Source organism: Nycticebus coucang, chromosome 18, assembly GCF_027406575.1.
Source record: "Nycticebus coucang isolate mNycCou1 chromosome 18, mNycCou1.pri, whole genome shotgun sequence".
Classification (NCBI taxonomy): domain Eukaryota; kingdom Metazoa; phylum Chordata; class Mammalia; order Primates; family Lorisidae; genus Nycticebus; species Nycticebus coucang.
Window position 1 is genome coordinate 9,794,039 of NC_069797.1, and position 18,963 is coordinate 9,813,001.

Here is an 18,963-nt window from a genome sequence, read left to right on the forward strand (position 1 = left end):
TTTAGGGGGTTGCTCTCTGCCATTGTGTTCTGCTCCACAACTTCTTCCCATGGAATCCCTGGAGGTTAGTTTTGGCAAGTTCCTTTACCATCATGGCAGTTGCCACTCCAAGTCACAGGACGTTTGAATCCTCCAAATCACAGGACTTTTGAATCCTTTCAGATGGAGCTGACAACACAGCTTCTTTCTACAGGTTTCATGGAGACATGTGAAGCCACTTCTAGTCAGACAGATAGTACCCTGCAGTTGTCTACAGTGCAAACTGAAACCATGTGTGTTTCAGTCATTTTTTAAATGCCGATACTACTTTATTTCACTTTGAAGGAAGTTTTTCTCAGTTTCCCACAGTGTTGCATAGGCTTTCCTTACTCCATCCTGCTCTCTCCCTATTTTGCTAATCTTTAAGGTTTAGATTATACCTTAAGGCTCAGGCCTTTCTGAACTGCTCTTTATCCCCTCAAGCCAGAAAACTGCTGCTGCCAGTAAACTGCTCACGCTTTTGTAATGAGTAGATTTACTTTGTTCTTCAGGCTTTTTGTCTGTGTCAAGAGCAGAATTAGTAAGATTATGAAGTAGTTAATAATTACTGACCAAGATATGCATTTGAAGAATATGTCATTCAGGCCTAACAGCAGTATTTCCACCCTTGTCACGCTTCTCACTCATTTTTCTCCAAACAGAACTAATCAACATCTAATCAACATTAGTCTCACTTTATTTGTATTGTTTATCTTTCATTTAATAACTGTTTATGATCAGCCAGAGTATTATTTTCTTTTTTCTTTCTTTCTTTTTTGAGATAGGGTCTCACTGTGTCACCAGGGTATATAGTACCCTGATGTCATAGTTCACAGCAACCTCAAACTCTTGGGTTCTGGTGATCCTTTTGCCTCCAGGTAGCTGGGACTACAGGCATGTGTCACCATGTCTGGCTAGTTTTTCTATTTTTAGTAGAGACGAGGTCTCGCCATTGCTCAGGCTGTTCTCAAACTCCTGAGCTCAAGTAATCTGCCTTCCTAGGCCTCCCAGAGTGCTAGGATTACAGGCATGAGTCCCTGCGCTAGACCTCAAGAGTATTATCTTAATTAGTATGGTAGTTATATCTTTGGGATATACCATCTTTGAATCCCCAATGCCTGATGTTTAGTAACATATTAATAAATACAGAATAATAATAAATTTTAGTCTTTTAACACTGAATCATCTTAGCTATGTTCATACTATTTTTTAATGTTAGGCAAAAAGCTATCTACTATTTATTGAGTTAAGATAGTTATTATAGGGCTATATATTTTACTTTTTCTTTACCAAAAGACCATAAAGTGCTACGTATTTCAAAGTAAATATTAAAAGTAAATAAATATATTAAAATATTGAGGACTTAAATATGTAGTTAACACTTTATTTGTAAAATTCAGTGGAGTGAGGTGGAATTAATCTAAAATATCGAATGATTTAGAAATTTCGATAAGTAAAATCCTTGTTTATATACTGTGAGCACATTCAAAAGTAAAAAGCAGTGTCATGAATTTCCTGTGTTCCCCCCTTTACTACTATGTAATTTGGTCATTGTTTTTCTCTTTCTTTGGGTACTGTTGGTTTGGGTTGTGGTTGATTTATTACATATTTGCTTTTTTGAAAAGAGGAAGTGTTAAAGGTAAATTACTACATAAATTTGGTAGCTGTGATAAGTACTTTATTATCTTGTTTAAACTCTGAAAATTCTGATAAGTAGTCAGGTAAGAGGGTGTAATCGAGTCTGTTTTGTAAATGAAAAATCTAAAACACAGCAGCTGCAGGTTAAATCATTTGCTCAAGGTCACAAACAAACAGTGATACTAGATGTCCAACCCAGACAATCTGACTCTGGAAGTGTAAATTCTTTTCCATATCTACATTTAATCAAGGTCATCCCTTCACCAAATATTTTCATCTTCTCTATTTGGTCCCAAACTTCTAGGCATTGGGAATACAGTGGAGAATTAAACCATCAAGTTGCTTGATTTTAAGAAGTTAGATTACTTGTGTGAGAGGGAAAGCTTTTTAATCAGTTTGTACATTAGTCATATAGTATTCATTTAGTCTAAGTCTTATAAAAAACATAGACTGAATTTTCTTCCAGGGTGAAAAAATTGCCTATTTGTACATTGATGTTTGTGGTAGGATTCAATCCGTATTTGATTATGGTAACTTATTTTGCATTCGTGTCTGACTGAAGGTGTATGTTTTTATAAATTGTTATATGTCAGATTCTAGTCACGCTAGGTCTGGAAGAGGTGGAAAACAGTCTAAACTATATTTAAGAATTCCTTTAACCACCTTACATCTCAGATTATTGTTGTACCATCAAAGTAGACCTTTGCAGGTGGGTTTTTTCCTCCTTTCTCACTTCTGATATCCTCCTTTCCCAAAGAGAAAAACTATAATGATTTTTGGTCCACTGCAATACACAGTCTTTTAAGGGACAGTTATAATATTCAGTCAGAAAGACATATCCCACACATTGTGGGGCAGTTTTACTCAAGCATTTCAGTGCATTGTTGTGTAAGGTCAGGGTTTTAGTCCTTTCTAAACCCACTTTTTGTCATCAAACACATCTTAGAACACACCATCTTCACTTCTTTCCAAGTTGTTTGAGATACACTTCTTTTGGAATATATTTATGTTGCTGTCCTTGGAAAATTTCATCTGAAACCATAAATACATAATGCACATGATATTGCATAACATCAGGGTAAGTGGACTTTTCATTTCTCTTGTACCAATATATTCAGGAGTTTTAAAATGTAACTACTTATTCTTTGTTGCTTTAAAAATTTTCTCTAGGTTTGGCACCTGTAGCTCAGTGGCTAGGGCGCTAGCCATATACACCAGGGCTGGTGGGTTCGAACCCTGCCCGGGCCTGCCAAATAACAATAACAACTACAGCAAAAAAATAGCTGGGCATTGTGGCAGGTGCCTGTAGTCCCAGCAACTCGGGAGGCTGACGCAAGAGAGTCTCTTAAGCCTAAGAATTTGAGGTTGCTGTGAGCTGTGATGCCATGGCACTCTACCGTGGGTGACATAGTGAGACTCTGTCTCAAAAAAGAAAATAAATAAAATAAAATTTATCTTTAAAATGCATAATTGAAATGACATCCAGCCTTTGGAATATGTAACCATGTCTATAATGATGAGTGAATCTCTTTAATTTTTTTTTTTTTTTTTTTTTGGTAGAGACAGAGTCTCACTCTATTGCCCTCAGTAGAGTGCCATGGCGTTACAGCTCACAGCAACCTCCAGCTCCCGGGCTTAGGGAATTCCCTTCCCTAAGCCTCCCGAGTAGCTGGGACTATAGGCACCCACCACAATGCCTGGCTTTTTTTGTTGTTGTTGTTGCAGTTTGGCCAGGGTCGAGTTTGAACCCACCACCCTCGGTATATGGGGCCGGTGCCCTATCTACTGAGCCACAGGCGCAGTAAATCCGTTCAATTTATTTGCTTGCTTTTCACCTGATTCTATTAGGAGACATCTGTAAGCGTCCAAATGTAGTTGAAGTCATGTCCCTGTCTCAAACACTTTGGTATTCAAACTGATTGAGAGTACCCTATGAAATCAGAGACTTTGTAAGGACTTAACTGTTAGGTAATATCCACTTTGATTAGGAAAAATCTTATATTTGGGTAAATACTTTCAATTTTGGTAAAAAAATTTTTTCATGGAGGCTTATCCTTATAAACTTACCCAGTTAAACTTGTTTAGGTGTAACAAAGTTTTAGTTGAAATTAGCTTAAATTCTAAGAATAATAAAAATTTCATAAAGATTATGTAAAATTAGGAAGAAGTATTTAATAGTATTAAGATTAATTTGTGCCTGTTTGCTTACTTTTCTATTTATTGTTCTTTAAAATGACATTAGGATTTGTTCTCTAAAATAACGTTGAGACTTTTTCTTTTTTCTTTTATTTTTTTTTGGAGACAGTTTCACTTTGTTGCCCTCAGTAGAGTGCTATGGCATCACAGCTTACAGCAACGTCCAGTCCTAGGCGTAGGCGATTCTCTTGCCTCAGCCTCCCTAGTAGCTGGGACTACAGGCGCCTGCCACAACACCTGGCTTTTTTGTTGCAGTTTGGCCAGGGCCCAGTTTAAACCTGCCACCCTTGGTATATGGGGGTGGCGCCCTATCCACTGAGCTACAGGCACCGCCCTTTTGAGACTTTTTATTTTTACTTATTTATTTATTTATTTTTGTTGTTGAGACTTTTTAAATAACACTGCGTGATTACATGCCTGATAAGGTCACAATTTCAATGAACTGGACATTACCTTTTATCTTCTAGGTCTAAATTTTTATTAAGCATTAGCCTCATGTAAGAAATGAATTCTTATCTAAGTAGTGGATTTTAAAAAATGATATGTATACTTTTTGCCTCTGTAATTTATTCAATGAATAATTACAGATATATTAGTAATGACTATATGTTAGATGCTGTGATAAACATTGCTATTGTCATTAAACTAAATATGTGGTTTTTTAGTGTGTATCAAGAGCATTGGTCTATGGCCCTCTATAATTTTCTACTTTAAATTTTATTCTAAGTAAATTGCTTTTGTTTGTTTATTTGCAGAATAATGAAAAACAAATGCGGCAGCTCTCTGTAATTCCACCTATGATGTTTGATGCAGAACAAAGACGGGTCAAGTTCATTAATATGAATGGGCTTATGGAGGACCCTATGAAAGTTTATAAAGATAGGCAGTTCATGAATGTTTGGACTGACCATGAGAAGGAGATCTTTAAGGACAAGTAATTTAAATTTTAAATTACTCTCTAATAGAAGTGTACTTAAGTCAGTAAAAAGTGCTTACATTTACTTGTAAATTGAAGTGTTTCAACAAAAACTTGGCCTCATTTTGTCATTTGAATATATACTATAGGGATTAGAGATTATTGATCTTCCCATAAATTTATAGGTGGGGAAATAGGTAAGAACTGGGGTTATGGGAATCATGTTAAGAATGATTCCCAAATTTAGGTGCTATCTGAATCACTTTGGGGAACTTTTGTAAAATATACATTTCTGTGTTTTACTATAAGCCAGTCCCATCAGTTCCTGGTGGATGGTGCCCAGGAATCTGTGTCCTTTATTAAAAGTCCTCAATGATTCTGTATTTGTTCTTCAGATTGGCAGTTAAGAATCACTAGGAAATTAGTTTGTACATAATATTTCTTTTCCCAAGTGTTCTTTTTTCTTTTTAAATTATTAAAATATTTGTGTGTGCGTGTGCTTTTGTTTTTCATTTTTTTACTCAGGTTTATCCAGCATCCAAAAAACTTTGGACTAATTGCATCCTACTTGGAAAGGAAGGTAAGAGATGGTTTGCACTGCGAACGTTTATAGGTTTGTGACTGTTGTTACGTTGAAATTTTTGTGCTCTAACATGGAGAAATAGCTCAGTAGAACTGATTTTGCAAAGGACTTGATACAGAAAAGATTCTCATGTGATTAACATGGTGATAATTAAAATTAAATTATGACAGAAATCCTAACATGGAACACAGAAATAATATTTGTGGTTAATGGAAAATGACCTCTCTGACCTTATATTGCCCTAGAAACACATAGATTACAGTGCTTTTTGAACCTCATTAAATCTCTAATTAAAATGTCAGTGTTGATTTCCCCTGGATTTTGTTACAATTGGCTTTAATGTTTGTGGGGAAAATATTTAGAGAGACATTTTGAATATTTACATACATAAAGTAAGAAAGAGAATTTACTTACTGGTTAATAAGAAACTACTTAAATGTTCCTGATATCTTTAATGTAATTTGGAGTAAGATAACTATAACTTTTCTTTAAAATAGTAGATATAATGTAAATATTTTTTAGAGCCTTGATATGTCTTAAAATGCCAGCCATGTATGTTTCACTTTAGTTTGTACGTAAAGAATCTCAGAATATTTCCTTGAATGTATTATTTGATTTTTATTAATTCTTACTTCATTGGATCCTCAGAGAGAATTTTTTTCCTTAACAGAGTGTTCCAGATTGTGTTTTATATTACTATTTAACGAAGAAAAATGAGAATTATAAAGCTCTAGTAAGAAGGAATTATGGAAAACGCAGAGGCAGAAATCAGGTGTGTTTCATTACTTTGTGAAAGATGTGTCAAGGTTGGTGGGAATAAGAAGACAAAAAATATTATAATAGGAGTCTTATACTTAATGTATAGTTGAGAGATTGTTTCTGCTAAATTATTATAATTATTTTGATTTTAATATATATTTAATATATTCTGTTTTCTATTTGGGATATAGTTCAGGTTTCCTGTGTGATAAAATTCATTAGAAAAGTTTTACTATTCTACTTAGTACTTACAAATGGTTTCCTCCAAATAATTGATCAGCCATCACAGTTCTTGTGTGCATTAACAGTGAGGCTGTTGCACTAATGCCTTTGCCCTTTGCTCTCCACACATAGGTAGCTGTTGCAATATGGACTTGCGTACATGTACTCTGACAGCTATAACTGTTTATTAGAATTCCTAAATCTCTTCTAGTTTCCCCACATAGCCATCCTTTCACTGTGGCAAAGTCTTGGTCCATTTCTTTGTTTGCTAGGCCCCGGTCACCAAACACATGTTATTTGACACAGTTATAAAAAGGTACCCTTTTTATATTTTTGGGGTCATTGTTTCCTGTAGAATGGTTCCACCTCACAAGTGTGATGACATATTCTTAGGAAACAGTATTTCCCAGTGACTTGGACCTACACTATAATGGGGAGGTGGGTAGAACTAATCAGTTTCTGAGATTTTTTTTTTTTTTTCCCAGTTTTTGGCTGGGGCTGGGTTTGAACCTGCCACCTCCGGCATATGGGGACGGCACCCTACTCTTTTGAGCCATAGGCACCGGCCATCGCCTGGCTATTGTTTCGTTGTTGCAGTTTGGCTGGGGCTGGGTTCAAACCCACCACCCTCGGTATATGGGACTGGCGCCCTACTCACTGAGCCACAGGCGCCACCCTAGTTTCTGAGAATATTTTTGAAGGTAAAATCAACAGCATCACTCAGTTTCTGGATATATATTTTTGAAGGTAAAACCAACAGGTTTTGCTGATGGATTGATTGTGAGAAGGAGAGAAAGAATAATCAAGGTTATCAGTTGTGTATGGCTCATGGAGTTATGAAGGAGCACCAGAGTTTCACTTATTTATGTAGTGTGTATGTAATCATGCATGAACGCATGCATGCCTCTTCTCAGAAGAAAGGAGCAGGTTTTGAGGGGAAATCTGGGCATGGCTGAGCTTCATCAGGTACATGTATCTATTGGAGTTCAAGTAGTGAGATGTCAAAAAAAGTGAATGGTTAGATAAATGAATCTAGAGTGTAGACAGAAGACCTGAGTTAGAAACGTAGAATTTGCTGCAGAGAAAAAAAGTTCAGGCCGGGCGTGGTGGCTCACGCCTGTAGTCCCAGCACTGTGGGAGGCCGAGGCGGGTGGATTTCCTGAGCTCGGAGGTTTGAGACCAGTATGAGCAGGAGTGAGTGAGCCAGAGTGAAACCCCGTCTCTACCACACACACAAAAGGCGGGCGTCTGTAATCCCAGCTACTTGGGAGGCAAAGGAAAGAGAATCGCTAAAGGAAGAACAGAAAAAAATAAAAAAAGATAAGAAAAAAAAGAAAGAAAGAAAAAAGTTCAGAAAGTCTTCTTTTAAAAAAAATTAGTTACAGAAAAGGAGCTGTGAGGACTCAAGGATCAGCTGGATTAATTTCATTGCTAGAATGCAGCCAGGTTCCACAACATGCAGATATCCTCTAGAATTAGGAAAAGAACCGTAAAAATCAAGTGACACACATCCAGTGTAATGGCGGTGCAATGGAGCTTCAGGTGATACTTGCAGACAGAAGAAGTAAACTGTCAAGGAATCAGACCATTGAGTACTTGGACCAATTTGAGGAATCTTTGATTTATTTATCAACCACAACAGAAAATGAAAAGTAGTGTGGCATAGATAAAACATTCTTCTCGTCATGACAGAAGGGAAAACCACAATTCATATCAGAGGACCTCCTCTCCAGAAGTCAGATATGTAGAACAAGAAAGATTCACATGGAATAGAGATTACTTTGATTATAGCAGGTCAGACCGTGAGCATTCGAGAAGAGGATATTCTCATGATGGTAGCATGGAGTCACGAAATAGAGACCGAGAAATACGCAGAGAAAGAGGAAGAAATGCGGATCGGAAAAGGTCGCGGAAATCTCCATCTCCAGGGAGAAGACTCCCAGAACCGTCAGTAACCCAGAGTTCCTGTGCTCAGGATGAACCTCCTGCAAAGAAGAGAAAAGATGAGCCGGATCCTCTCCTGACTTGCACTGGTAGAGCATATATTCCCCCTGCAAAGCTCAGGATGATGCGAGAACAGATTACAGATAAAAACAGCTCAGCATTCCAGAGGATGAGCTGGGAGGCCCTAAAGAAGTCGATCAATGGTCTTATCAACAAAGTCAACATTTCCAATCTAAGGTTTATTATTCAGGAGCTTCTTCAAGAAAATATAGTTGGAGGAAGAGGTCTGCTGTCCAGATCTGTTTTACAAGCACACAGTGCATCTCCAATATTCACCCATGTTTATGCAGCATTAGTGGCAATTATCAACTCAAAATTTCCACAAATTGGTGAATTAATCCTCAGAAGATTAATTCTTAATTTTCAAAAAGGGTATCGAAGAAATGATAAGCAACTTTGCCTGACTGCTTCAAAATAATGCAGCACATCTTATTAACCAAAATGTGGCACACGAGGTGTTATGCTTAGAGATGCTCACTTTGCTCCTGGAAAGACCAACAGATAATAGTGTTGAAGTAGCTATCGGTTTTCTCAAGGAATGTGGCCTGAAATTAACACAAGTGTCACCAAGAGGAATCAATGCTATATTTGAATGCCTTTGAAACATTCTGCATGAGTCTGAAATTGATAAAGGAGTTCAATATTTGATTGAAGTAATGTTTGCTGTATGGAAGGATGGATTCAAGGACCACCCCGTTATCCTAGAAGGACTTGAATTAGTGGAGGAAGATGATCAGTTCACCCATATGCTCCCTTTGGAGGATGACTACAACCTAGAAGAGGTTCTTAATGTGTTCCAGATGGATCCTAATTTTATGGAGAATAAAGAGAAGTACAAAACTATTAAGAAGGAAATTCTTGATGAGGGAGACAGTGATTCAAACACAGACCAAGATGCTGGAAGTAGTGAGGAGGAAGAGGGAGAAGAAGATGAAGAAGGACCAAAAGTGACTACTCATGACAAAACAGAAAGTAGTCTGGTCTCATTTCGTCATACAATTTATCTTGCTATTCGGTCAAGTTTAGATTTTGAAGAATGTGCTCACAAATTGCTGAACATGGAATTCCCTGAAAGTCAAACAAAAGAACTCTGCAACATGATACTTGATTGCTGTGCTCAGCAAAGAACATATGAGAATTTTTTTGGCTTATTAGCTGGGAGATTTTGCATGCTAAAAAGAGTACATGGGATCCTTCGAAAGTATATTCAGAGAACAATATGATACCATCCATCACTTGGGAATGAACAAATTGAGAAATGTTGCCAAGATGTTTGCTCACCTTTTATATACTGATTCACTTCCATGGAGTGTTTTTGAATGTATAAAACTGAGTGAAGAAACCACCACATCGTCCAGTAGAGGTTTTGTGAAAATATTTTTCCAGGAACTATGAATACATGAGTCTCCCTAAACTTCATGCAAAATTAAAGGATGAAACTCTACAGCCATTCTTGGAAGGATTATTACCCCGAGATAATCCAAGAAACACTCCATTTGCCATCAACTTCTTTACTTCGATAGGTCTTGGGGGTTTAACAGATGAATTGCGTAAGCATCTCAAAAATACGCCGAAGGTCATCATGGCACAGAAACCAGATGTTGAGAAAAATAAATCCTCCCCATCCTCTTCCTCTTTTAGCATCCTCCTTTTCAGAGTCTGACTCCTCCGACTCTGATTCTGACCAGCAGCAATAGCAGCTCAGCGTCTTCCAGTGAAGAGAGTGATTCTTCAATCGACCAGCAGTCCCGGCTCTGCCTCAGCTAAAGATAAAAGGAAGAAGAGACAGAGGAAGACCAGAAGTAAAGAAGTAGATAAATTGGTCAGGAGCCAACAAATAAATGACGGAAAACCTGAAGAAAGAAGACTACAACACAGGCACCAGGAAACAAGGACTGAGTAAAACAGAGATGGGCATTCAAGAGATTCAAATGGGAGAGATCCCATAACAAAGTACATGTCCAATAGAAGAGTTCCCCCTGAGTGAAATAATGACAGTGGAGTTGTGAATGACAGAGATCAAGAAATGCACAGAGATTTGGAGAACAAACGTGGTGATCACAGAAAGGAGAGAGAAGAAATTCATTTTCTGAAAATGAGAAGCACAGACATCAAAATAAGGACAGTGAAAATTTTAGAAGAAGAGATAGATCAAAGTCAAGGGAAGCAGAAAGCATTCAGGCTCTAGAAGTGATGAAGATAGGTATCAGAATGGTGCAGAGAGGCATTGGGAAAAATCTAGCAGATAATGCTGAACATTCCAGAGAATCAAGGAAAAATCAGGATCGGCGAAGAGAAACGTCTCCCACAAAGCAAAAATAATTCTACAAAATGACATAACCTGGGCATGCCTTATATTAGGTTGAAACAGATTATTTTTTACATTGATCGGTGAACTTTGTAGAGAATTCTTGTATAAAGGACTGATTTATATTTGTAAAAATTTTTTTTTTTTTTGTAGAGACAGAGTCTCACCTTATCGCCCTTGGTAGAGTGCCGTGGCGTCACACAGCTCACAGCAACCTCCAACTCCTGGGCTTAAGCGAGTCTCTTGCCTCAGCCTCCCGAGTAGCTGGGACTACAGGCACCCGCCACAACGCCCGGCTATTTTTTTGTTGCAGTTTGGCCGGGGCTGGGTTTGAACCCGCCACCCTCGGCATATGGTGCCGGCGCCCTACCCGCTGAACCACAGGCGCCGCCTATATTTGTAAATTTTTAGATGTTTTCTTTATAACTTGTTTTATAACTGATACATCTCAAGGCTCTCCCCATAAAATTATCTGAACAGTTTCACCAGAAAAGGATGTAAGTCTTGCTTATATTTTGTGAATAAACTGATCAGATACTCATTGAAAAAAAAATTAGTTACAAGGTTAAGAATTTCAAGATCTGTATGTCAACCTTCTTGATTTTAACCTGGTGGATATAGAGACCCAACTAATTTGAAAATCACCTTACTGCTCTATTATCCAGTCAAGTTCCAACCAGGAGGAATTACCTGAGATGATCCCTCAGCCTTTGTGGCAAATTTCCTTCAGGATTCTGTAGAGTTCTGCTGAAGTTTGTACTTGAGCCTTTCGGTTTCTATTCTTCCTACTCCCAACCATTCCCCATGGGAAGTAATTTTTATTTAGCTGATGAATGTACAGTATGATATTGATAGATTACAAATTTGTGAAGCTTGATTTTTCTTTTTAACCTGATGTTGCCGTGGAAAACCTTGTGTGTTACTTACTTTGAAAATGAGTTTTAGTCTTAAAATTATAGGACAATGAGGAAGATATTTATTTTTTTGTGAAAATTATGTTTGAAGATGATTGGCAGAAATTTTAATTTGTTTTTCAAAATTGTTAGATACCGCCCTAAACCATTTTTGTAGTTCAACTTATTAGAATTCCATGAAAAGTAAGTATTTTAGTTGAAGCAGTGAATGCATATTGCAGATTGAAAACCAAAAACTACTCTTAAGATCTAGAATTATAAATAACATGCCAAGTAGTAATTTGATTCTATGTATATTGTTTTTGTTAGAAGTAAAAATTTCTTCCCTCGTCCAGCATAAACTCCCATCTAGCAAGTCTGTCACTGCATATGGAATTACTGTGCTACTGCCATGGGAACTTGCTTACCTATTTGGAAAGCAAGTCATTGTTAGAAAACATATCCTTCGGGCGGCGCCTGTGTCTCAGTGGGTAGAGCGTCAGCCCCATATACCGAGGGTGGCAGGTTCAAACCCGGCCCCAGCCAACCCGCAACAAAAAAGTAGCCTAGCATTGTGGCGGGTACCTGTGGTCCCAGCTACGCGGAAGGCTGAAGCAAGAGAATCGCATAGGCCTAGGAGTTGGAGGTTGCTGTGAGCTGTGATGTAACAGCACTCTACCAAGGGTGACAAAGTGAGACTCTGTCTCTAAAAAAAAATAATAATAATAAAGTAAAAAGGCAGGCTTTGTTGTTAGTATGCCATCTTACTGGTTCAGTTCATCTTACTGCTACTTTTGTGGCCGGGTGAGGTTGTTAGCATTTTTAACACATGACTGTCGTACGCTAAGAAGTCAGAGCTGAAGAGAACATTTCCATAAAGCAGATCTGTTCATGGTTCAAGAATCCAGATTTGAAAATCTCCCTGATTTCTCAGTTTTCTGTCATAATAAATGCCCAGAAAAAAGAGAGACTAACGGTTAGCCAGGGTGACAGAAATTGAGAAGGTGAGATAAAGTGATTGAGGGAATCATTGTATTGTAATGATTTAGCTGTTGGGATCAGAGCCACAGTTCTTCTTCATGGACTGTGAAAATTTGATAAAATAAGGGCTCAAAAGCCATGATGAGGCCTGTGGCTCAAGCGGCTAAGGCACCAGCCACATACACCTGAGCTGGCGGGTTCAAATCCAGCCCAGGCCCACCAAACAACAATGACGGCTGCAACCAAAAAATAGCCAGGCGTTGTAGCGGGTGCCTGTAGTCCCAGCTACTTGGGAGGCGGAGGCAGGAGAATCACTTGAGCCCAGGAGTTGGAGGTTGCTGTGAACTGTGATGCCACGGCACTCTACCCAGGGGGACAGCTTGTGGCTCTGTCTCAAAAAAAAAAACTCATGATGAGGGCATAGCAGGATCAGCAGCAGGAAGGTGTGGGATGGATAGAGAATTAACAGATAGTCATACTTGGAGAGAAGACTTTGATTTGGGGATCTGGGAAGTGAAGCAGCACCTTCTGATGATGAGGTGTTTGTGATTTCTCTAGCGGGGGAGTTTAATAAACGTGACCTAAACATATATGAGTTACGGAATATTAAGTTGATTGAGGGGAGCGTGTTACAAAAGCCATTGATATACATTTTGAAATTTGAGGGTGGCGCCTGTGGCTCAAAGGAGTAGGGCGCCGGCCCCACATGCCGGAGGTGGCGGGTTCAAACCCAGCCCCATCCAGAAACTGCAAAAAAAAAAAGAAATTCGAAGAGTAATGCCAAAGCATGACGAGCTGTGTGATGAAATTATCTACATGAATATAGGGCGTATTCAAGAAATCATTCCATAACATCAAAAGAGAAAAAGTCATAGGGAGATTGTGTGAAATGTGAAAAAGAAGATATTTTTAAAATATCACAGTTATTCTAGAAGTGGCAGGTGGGGATGAAGAAGGATACAGATTCTTCTTCCTTCCCTCATGGATCATAAGGAGGCAAAATATGGGACTTCTTTGGGAGAGGCCAGTAAAAGTCTTTGTTATCTTAAGGAATAAGCCAGACTTTAGTTTTGGTGAGTAGGTAAAAGACTTTGAGAAGCTATTATGAATTAAGGAAAATTTTACTTAAAATAAATGTATCCTTTCCATGTTGTCTGGTGAAAGGAACAGGTAAGAAGACAGAAGGAGTTATTATGAGGCAACATTGACAGCCTGGATAAGAGTGAACGTTGGGGTTGGGGATGGGTGGGTTAAAAACTTTTCAAACCACGAGAATAAAGGAATTTTATGTTTGTTGTATCCAACACATGCAGACACATACCATGGTCTAGAAACTCTCCAAGGAGCTGGGATGTGTAGATGCGTAAGACTATGTTCTTATCCCTGAGAAGAAGATAACAGAGTGGACCAGACAAAGCTGTTAACCAGATACTAGGTCAGCTGGTGACAGTGCTATGAGTAGATACAGACCTGCAGCAAAGGGAGTTTGTGGAAAACAAGAAAGGCTTAGGAGATGTAGTATTCTGAACTAAATTTCAGAGGCTATGTAGGACTTTAGCAGGCAGGGAAGGGGAAAGTCATGTAAGTGCTGAGTGTGTTTAGGATTTGTGCTTTACCTCTTTTATGTTTACATGGATGGAGCTGGAACATCTTCTTAGCAGAGTGTCTCAAGAATGGAAGAAAATGTATCTAATGTACTCAATTAGATGATGAAACCAATATTTAAGCACCCACACTTCCACATGAAAGCTATAACCCAACTACAGCCCAAGATGAAGGTGGGGGGAAGATGAGTAGAGGGAGGGTAATTGGTTGGATAACATCTATGGTGCATTTTATAAGGGTACATGTCAGATCTACTAAGTGTAGAGTATAAATGTCTTAACAATAATTAAGAAAGTACGGTGAAGGCTGTGTTAACCAGTTTGATGTAAGTATTTCAAATTTTATATAAAACCAGCACATTGTACCCCATAAATGCATTCATGTACACAGCTATGACTTAATTAAAAAAGAAAAACTGGTTAATACTAAAAACGTAAAAACAAACAAAAAAAACAACGATTTGTGCTGGGCTTGCTTAGGAATCCAGAGCATCAAAGAATGTGCAAAGGATGGGGATGGAGGCAGGCACGCAGGCCACACCTCTCTTCTGTAGAGATGTGTTGGAGTTCAGTCCTAATTAGGGTATACAGTCTGGATTTTAAATTAAATAATATAGTAGTGTCCCCTTAACTACAGAGGGATATCTTCCAAGATTCCTAGTAGATACTTGAAACCATGGATAGTACCAAACCCTATATATATTACGATTTTTCTTATTCATATATACCTATGATAATGTTTAATGTTACCTAGTAAATTAGGCACAGTAAAAGATTAACAACAATAATGATAAAATGGAACAATTATACTGTAACAAAAGTTATGAGAATGTACTATCTCTCTCCAAATAGCATACTGTACTCCCCTATTTTTGGACTACAGTTGACCCCAGGTAACTAAAATGTTGGAAAATGAAACCTCGGATAAGGGGAGGACTACTGTAATAATATTCAACACAAAGTTAATTTCACTTTTCTCTTTTAGAGTTGCAATTTTAGCAAAGGAGACATCAAAATAAAGTGGTCCATAATCTGACTGCCCAGCTTAGAAATATTTGACCCATTTTACTTCTTTTTGCTTTATTATACATCTTTAGCATTTTTCCGAATTATATCAGTCTTAGTAATGACCATAGCTATCTACAATTCTGTTAAATGGAAATTAATTCCCCCCAAAGTGTAAACATATGAGATGTTGCTTATGGCATTAACCATAATGGTGAAAAATTTGGCAACTTATCAGGTATCCCATACTAGGGGGATAGTTTGGTAAATTATGTGTTGTCAAATTTTAATGTAGAATTGGAATGCTTGATTGACAGAGTAGATGTGGGGGGTTGCAAGAAAGAAGGAACAACGTCAGATTTCTAAGTGAAAAATCTTAACATTTTCACGTCTGTGGTGGGGCCAGACACTATTGAGCATTTTTTTGGTGTGTATGTATGACCCTTTAAGCAATATATAAAAGATGCTTTAAAAAGCACTAGAATGACTTTTAATACATGACCACCAATTTTATTGTAAATGATTAATAACTACTTTAAAACTTTTATATAGATATTTTTCTTCACAATCTGAGCATCTATTTCTGTTACCTTTGAATTTTACAAATGATGGTCTGTTCTAGCAGCAAATTGCCCGACCCTCACAAGAAGATAAAGTAGAAGAAAAAGAAGAGGATAAAGCTGAAAAAACAGAAAAAAAAGAAGAGGAAAAGAAAGATGAAGAAGAAAAAGATGAGAAAGAGGACTCTAAGTGAGTTAAATAATAAGTTTAATGTTATTTTTAAATAACAAAAGTATGTCTATTGAAGTTACAGATAAAAGAATCCGTGAGTAGTGTCCTTTGACTAATAGTTACATGATTAACTAAGCATGATTTAGGAATGAAATATTGTAGTAAATAAGACTTTGAACTTAATAAACTTATTTGCCAGTCATGGGTTTTACTTCAGAAGGGATAGGTTACAATAATACTTACAGTACTTATCACCAAACTATATTAAATAAAATTTAATCTTTGATTTGGATGATTCCTTGGGATCGTTTTTGACTCTCAGTGTACATTTGATAGCGTAAAAATGCTGAGAAAGGAAGAGCTTTCATTTCTATATTTTGTATTCCATTTGTATTGAATTTTATCATATAAAATAGAGTTCTTGGTTTGTTGCTGTTTGCTTGGTTATAAAAGTAATTCTTGTCCATTATAGAAAATCAGGAAAACAAAACAAAATACAATGAAAATTAACTTATGATTTAGTCTCAGTCAGTTACTGATGATGCTTTGTGTAGGTACAGGACTAGGGTGGAGGAGGGGATCAGCAGTTGGTTTGGTTGCTTTCCCTTCAAGGATTAGCTTTGTAATTTATGTAAAATAAGATACAGCAGTTTTAAGTGTATGCATTTTGACAAGCATATTCACTTGCATAGCAATTAATATAATTGTGATTCAAAATGTTTTCATCATTCAGAAAAGTTACAGTAGGCTCCTTTGCAGTCAATCTCTCTCCTCACTCCCATTCCCAGCCTCTGGCAGCCACTAATCTGTTTTGCCTTTTCTAGAATTACACATAAATGGAATCATACAACACGTATCTCCTGTATGTCTTCTTTTACTTATCATGAATCTTTTGAGATTCATCCAGGTTATTGCATGTATAAGTAGTTTGTTTCTTTTTAGTTTTTTTTTTTTTTTTTTTGTAGAGACAGAATTTCACTTTATGGCCCTCGGTAGAGTGCTGTGGCATCACACAGCTCACAGCAACCTCCAACTCCTGGACTTAGGCGATTCTCTTGCCTCAGCCTCCCTAGTAGCTGGGACTACAGGCGCCTGCCACAACGCCCAGCTATTTTTTGGTTGCAATTTGGCTGGGGCTAGGTTTGAACCAGCCACCCTTGGTATATGGGATGGGCGTCCTACTCACTGAGCCAGAGATGCCGCCCTCTTTTTAATATTTATCGTGTTATTTCTGTAGTCCTCTTGGGAATATTTAAGGTTTACCTAGTTTTGTAGCAACTAGAGCAGCCAAGACTTGACATGGTTTTTAAAGAGTCAGATATTTGTGCCATTTTAATTTTGTACTTTAGGAAGATACCTATAAAAGAATTAAAAAAATATTTTTACATTAGCTTAAACAATTAACATGGCCGCCATTTTGATGGTAGGAAAAGTCTAGTTCTGGATGCTGACAGCTTTGGTGGTGACTGGAAAATCTATTTTGCGACAGTCCTCTCCGCTAGAAATGGCCAATGTGCTTTGTAACAGAGCCAGACTGCTTTCCTGTCTCCCAGGGTTTTGCTCTTTAGTTAAAAAGGTTGTCAATCCCAAAGCCTTTTCAACTGTGGGATCATCAGGTTCTGATGAGTCTCATGTGGCCACTGCACCTCTAGATAAATGCTCTGGAACAATTTGGCTTGATGCAACTATGGTACCATTTGGGCCTTACGAGCAGATTCCAGTTTACTGGGAATATCGGTTTTGTCACCTCAGTGGGATCACTTCACAGAAGAAAAGCCTGGTTCATAAAACTTTGCCTGCTGTTCTAGCAAAACCTTTTATCCAGTGAAAGACATGCATTGTGATGGCACAATATGTAAATGACTTCAGGGTGGTGATACATCTGTTGAACAAGAAATTAACAGTGCAATCCAAACACGTCCAGAATTGCTTCGCAGATATTTTGAATCACTATTTCCACAAGTAGTTAATAGCAAACTAATGATTCTCACTGTAACACAGAAGACTAAGAATGACATGACTATTTGGAGTGAAGAGGTAGAAACTGAAAGAGAAATAAATGCTCTTAGAAAAGTTCATCATTGGTGCTAAGGAAATTTGCTGTGCTCTTCAAGCTGAAGGATACTGGGCTGACTTTATTGACCCATCATTAGATTTGGCATTTTTTGGACCATATACAAACAACACTCTTTTTGAAACAGGTGAACGCTACCAACATCTAGGATTCTCTGTTGATGATCTCGGATGCTGTAAAGTGATTCGTCATAGTCTCTGGGGTACCCACGTATTTGTAGGAAGTAATCTTCGCTAATGCAACACCAGACAGTCCCATTACAAAGAAATTAAGTGGAAACTAGCAGTAATGTCAGTTTATTTGCTGAACTGTTCATATGTAACATTTGGGTTGATTTCAGTTTTTAAAAGATACTTATTTCTAAATATCTATTTCAACATTTATGAATTTACAACATTCCCAAGTGATTTGTGATTTTAAAATTGCAATTTCTTTGATGACACATTGAGCATATCCACATCGTATAGAATGTGGTAATTAGCATGTAACCAGGGTATAATCTCTTATTGTTATTTCTCCCCTTTTTTGGAAAGATAAAACTCAGTTTTAATTGTTTTGCCCCAAAATAAATCACACATTTGGTTATGATTTAAAAAAATCACTATACCATATTCAGGTAGAACCTATCATATGTTAATTTTTTCTTAAAATTTCTAAATTATTTTGTAAGCATTCTTTTATTACTTGTATGAGCTAGGTCTTATATACAATATGTAGTATTCCCAGGTAGTTTATGATCTAGTAGAATAGAATTAGGCAAGGTAGGTACTAGTACTATTTAAAAAAAAATTTTTTTTTTTTTAACTTTTTATTGTTGGGGATTCATTGAGGGTACAGTAAGCCAGTTTACACTGATTGCATTTGTTAGGTAAAGTCCCTCTTGCAATCATGTCTTGCCCCCAGAAGGTGTGGCACACACCAAGGCCCCACCCCTCTCCCTCCCTCCCTCTCTCTGCTTTTCCTTCTCCCCTACCCCCATGACTATTTCTAAAAATTTTTTAAAAGCCTGGAAGTTGACCTTTGTGCGATA

General features: G+C 37.5%; 1 protein-coding gene and 2 pseudogenes across 15 annotated transcripts in view; all 3 read left to right on the top strand.

Moving 5' to 3' along the window:
- Window positions 1–18,963, top strand: part of NCOR1 (nuclear receptor corepressor 1) — a 203,810-nt gene that overhangs the window by 97,656 nt on the left and 87,191 nt on the right. For 10 of the 15 annotated variants that reach the window (XM_053568551.1, XM_053568563.1, XM_053568559.1 and 7 more), the window contains 4 exons: window positions 4,608–4,786; window positions 5,294–5,348; window positions 6,022–6,123; window positions 15,750–15,877. In XM_053568551.1, the coding sequence (XP_053424526.1) occupies window positions 4,608–4,786; window positions 5,294–5,348; window positions 6,022–6,123; window positions 15,750–15,877 (464 nt within the window). The remainder of the gene's footprint in view (window positions 1–4,607; window positions 4,787–5,293; window positions 5,349–6,021; window positions 6,124–15,749; window positions 15,878–18,963) is intronic. The other 5 variants (XM_053568553.1, XM_053568557.1, XM_053568567.1 and 2 more) reach the window with 1 other exon arrangement.
- Window positions 6,481–10,557, top strand: LOC128569905 (pre-mRNA-splicing factor CWC22 homolog; annotated as a pseudogene).
- LOC128569921 (cobalamin trafficking protein CblD-like) lies at window positions 17,277–18,259 on the top strand (annotated as a pseudogene).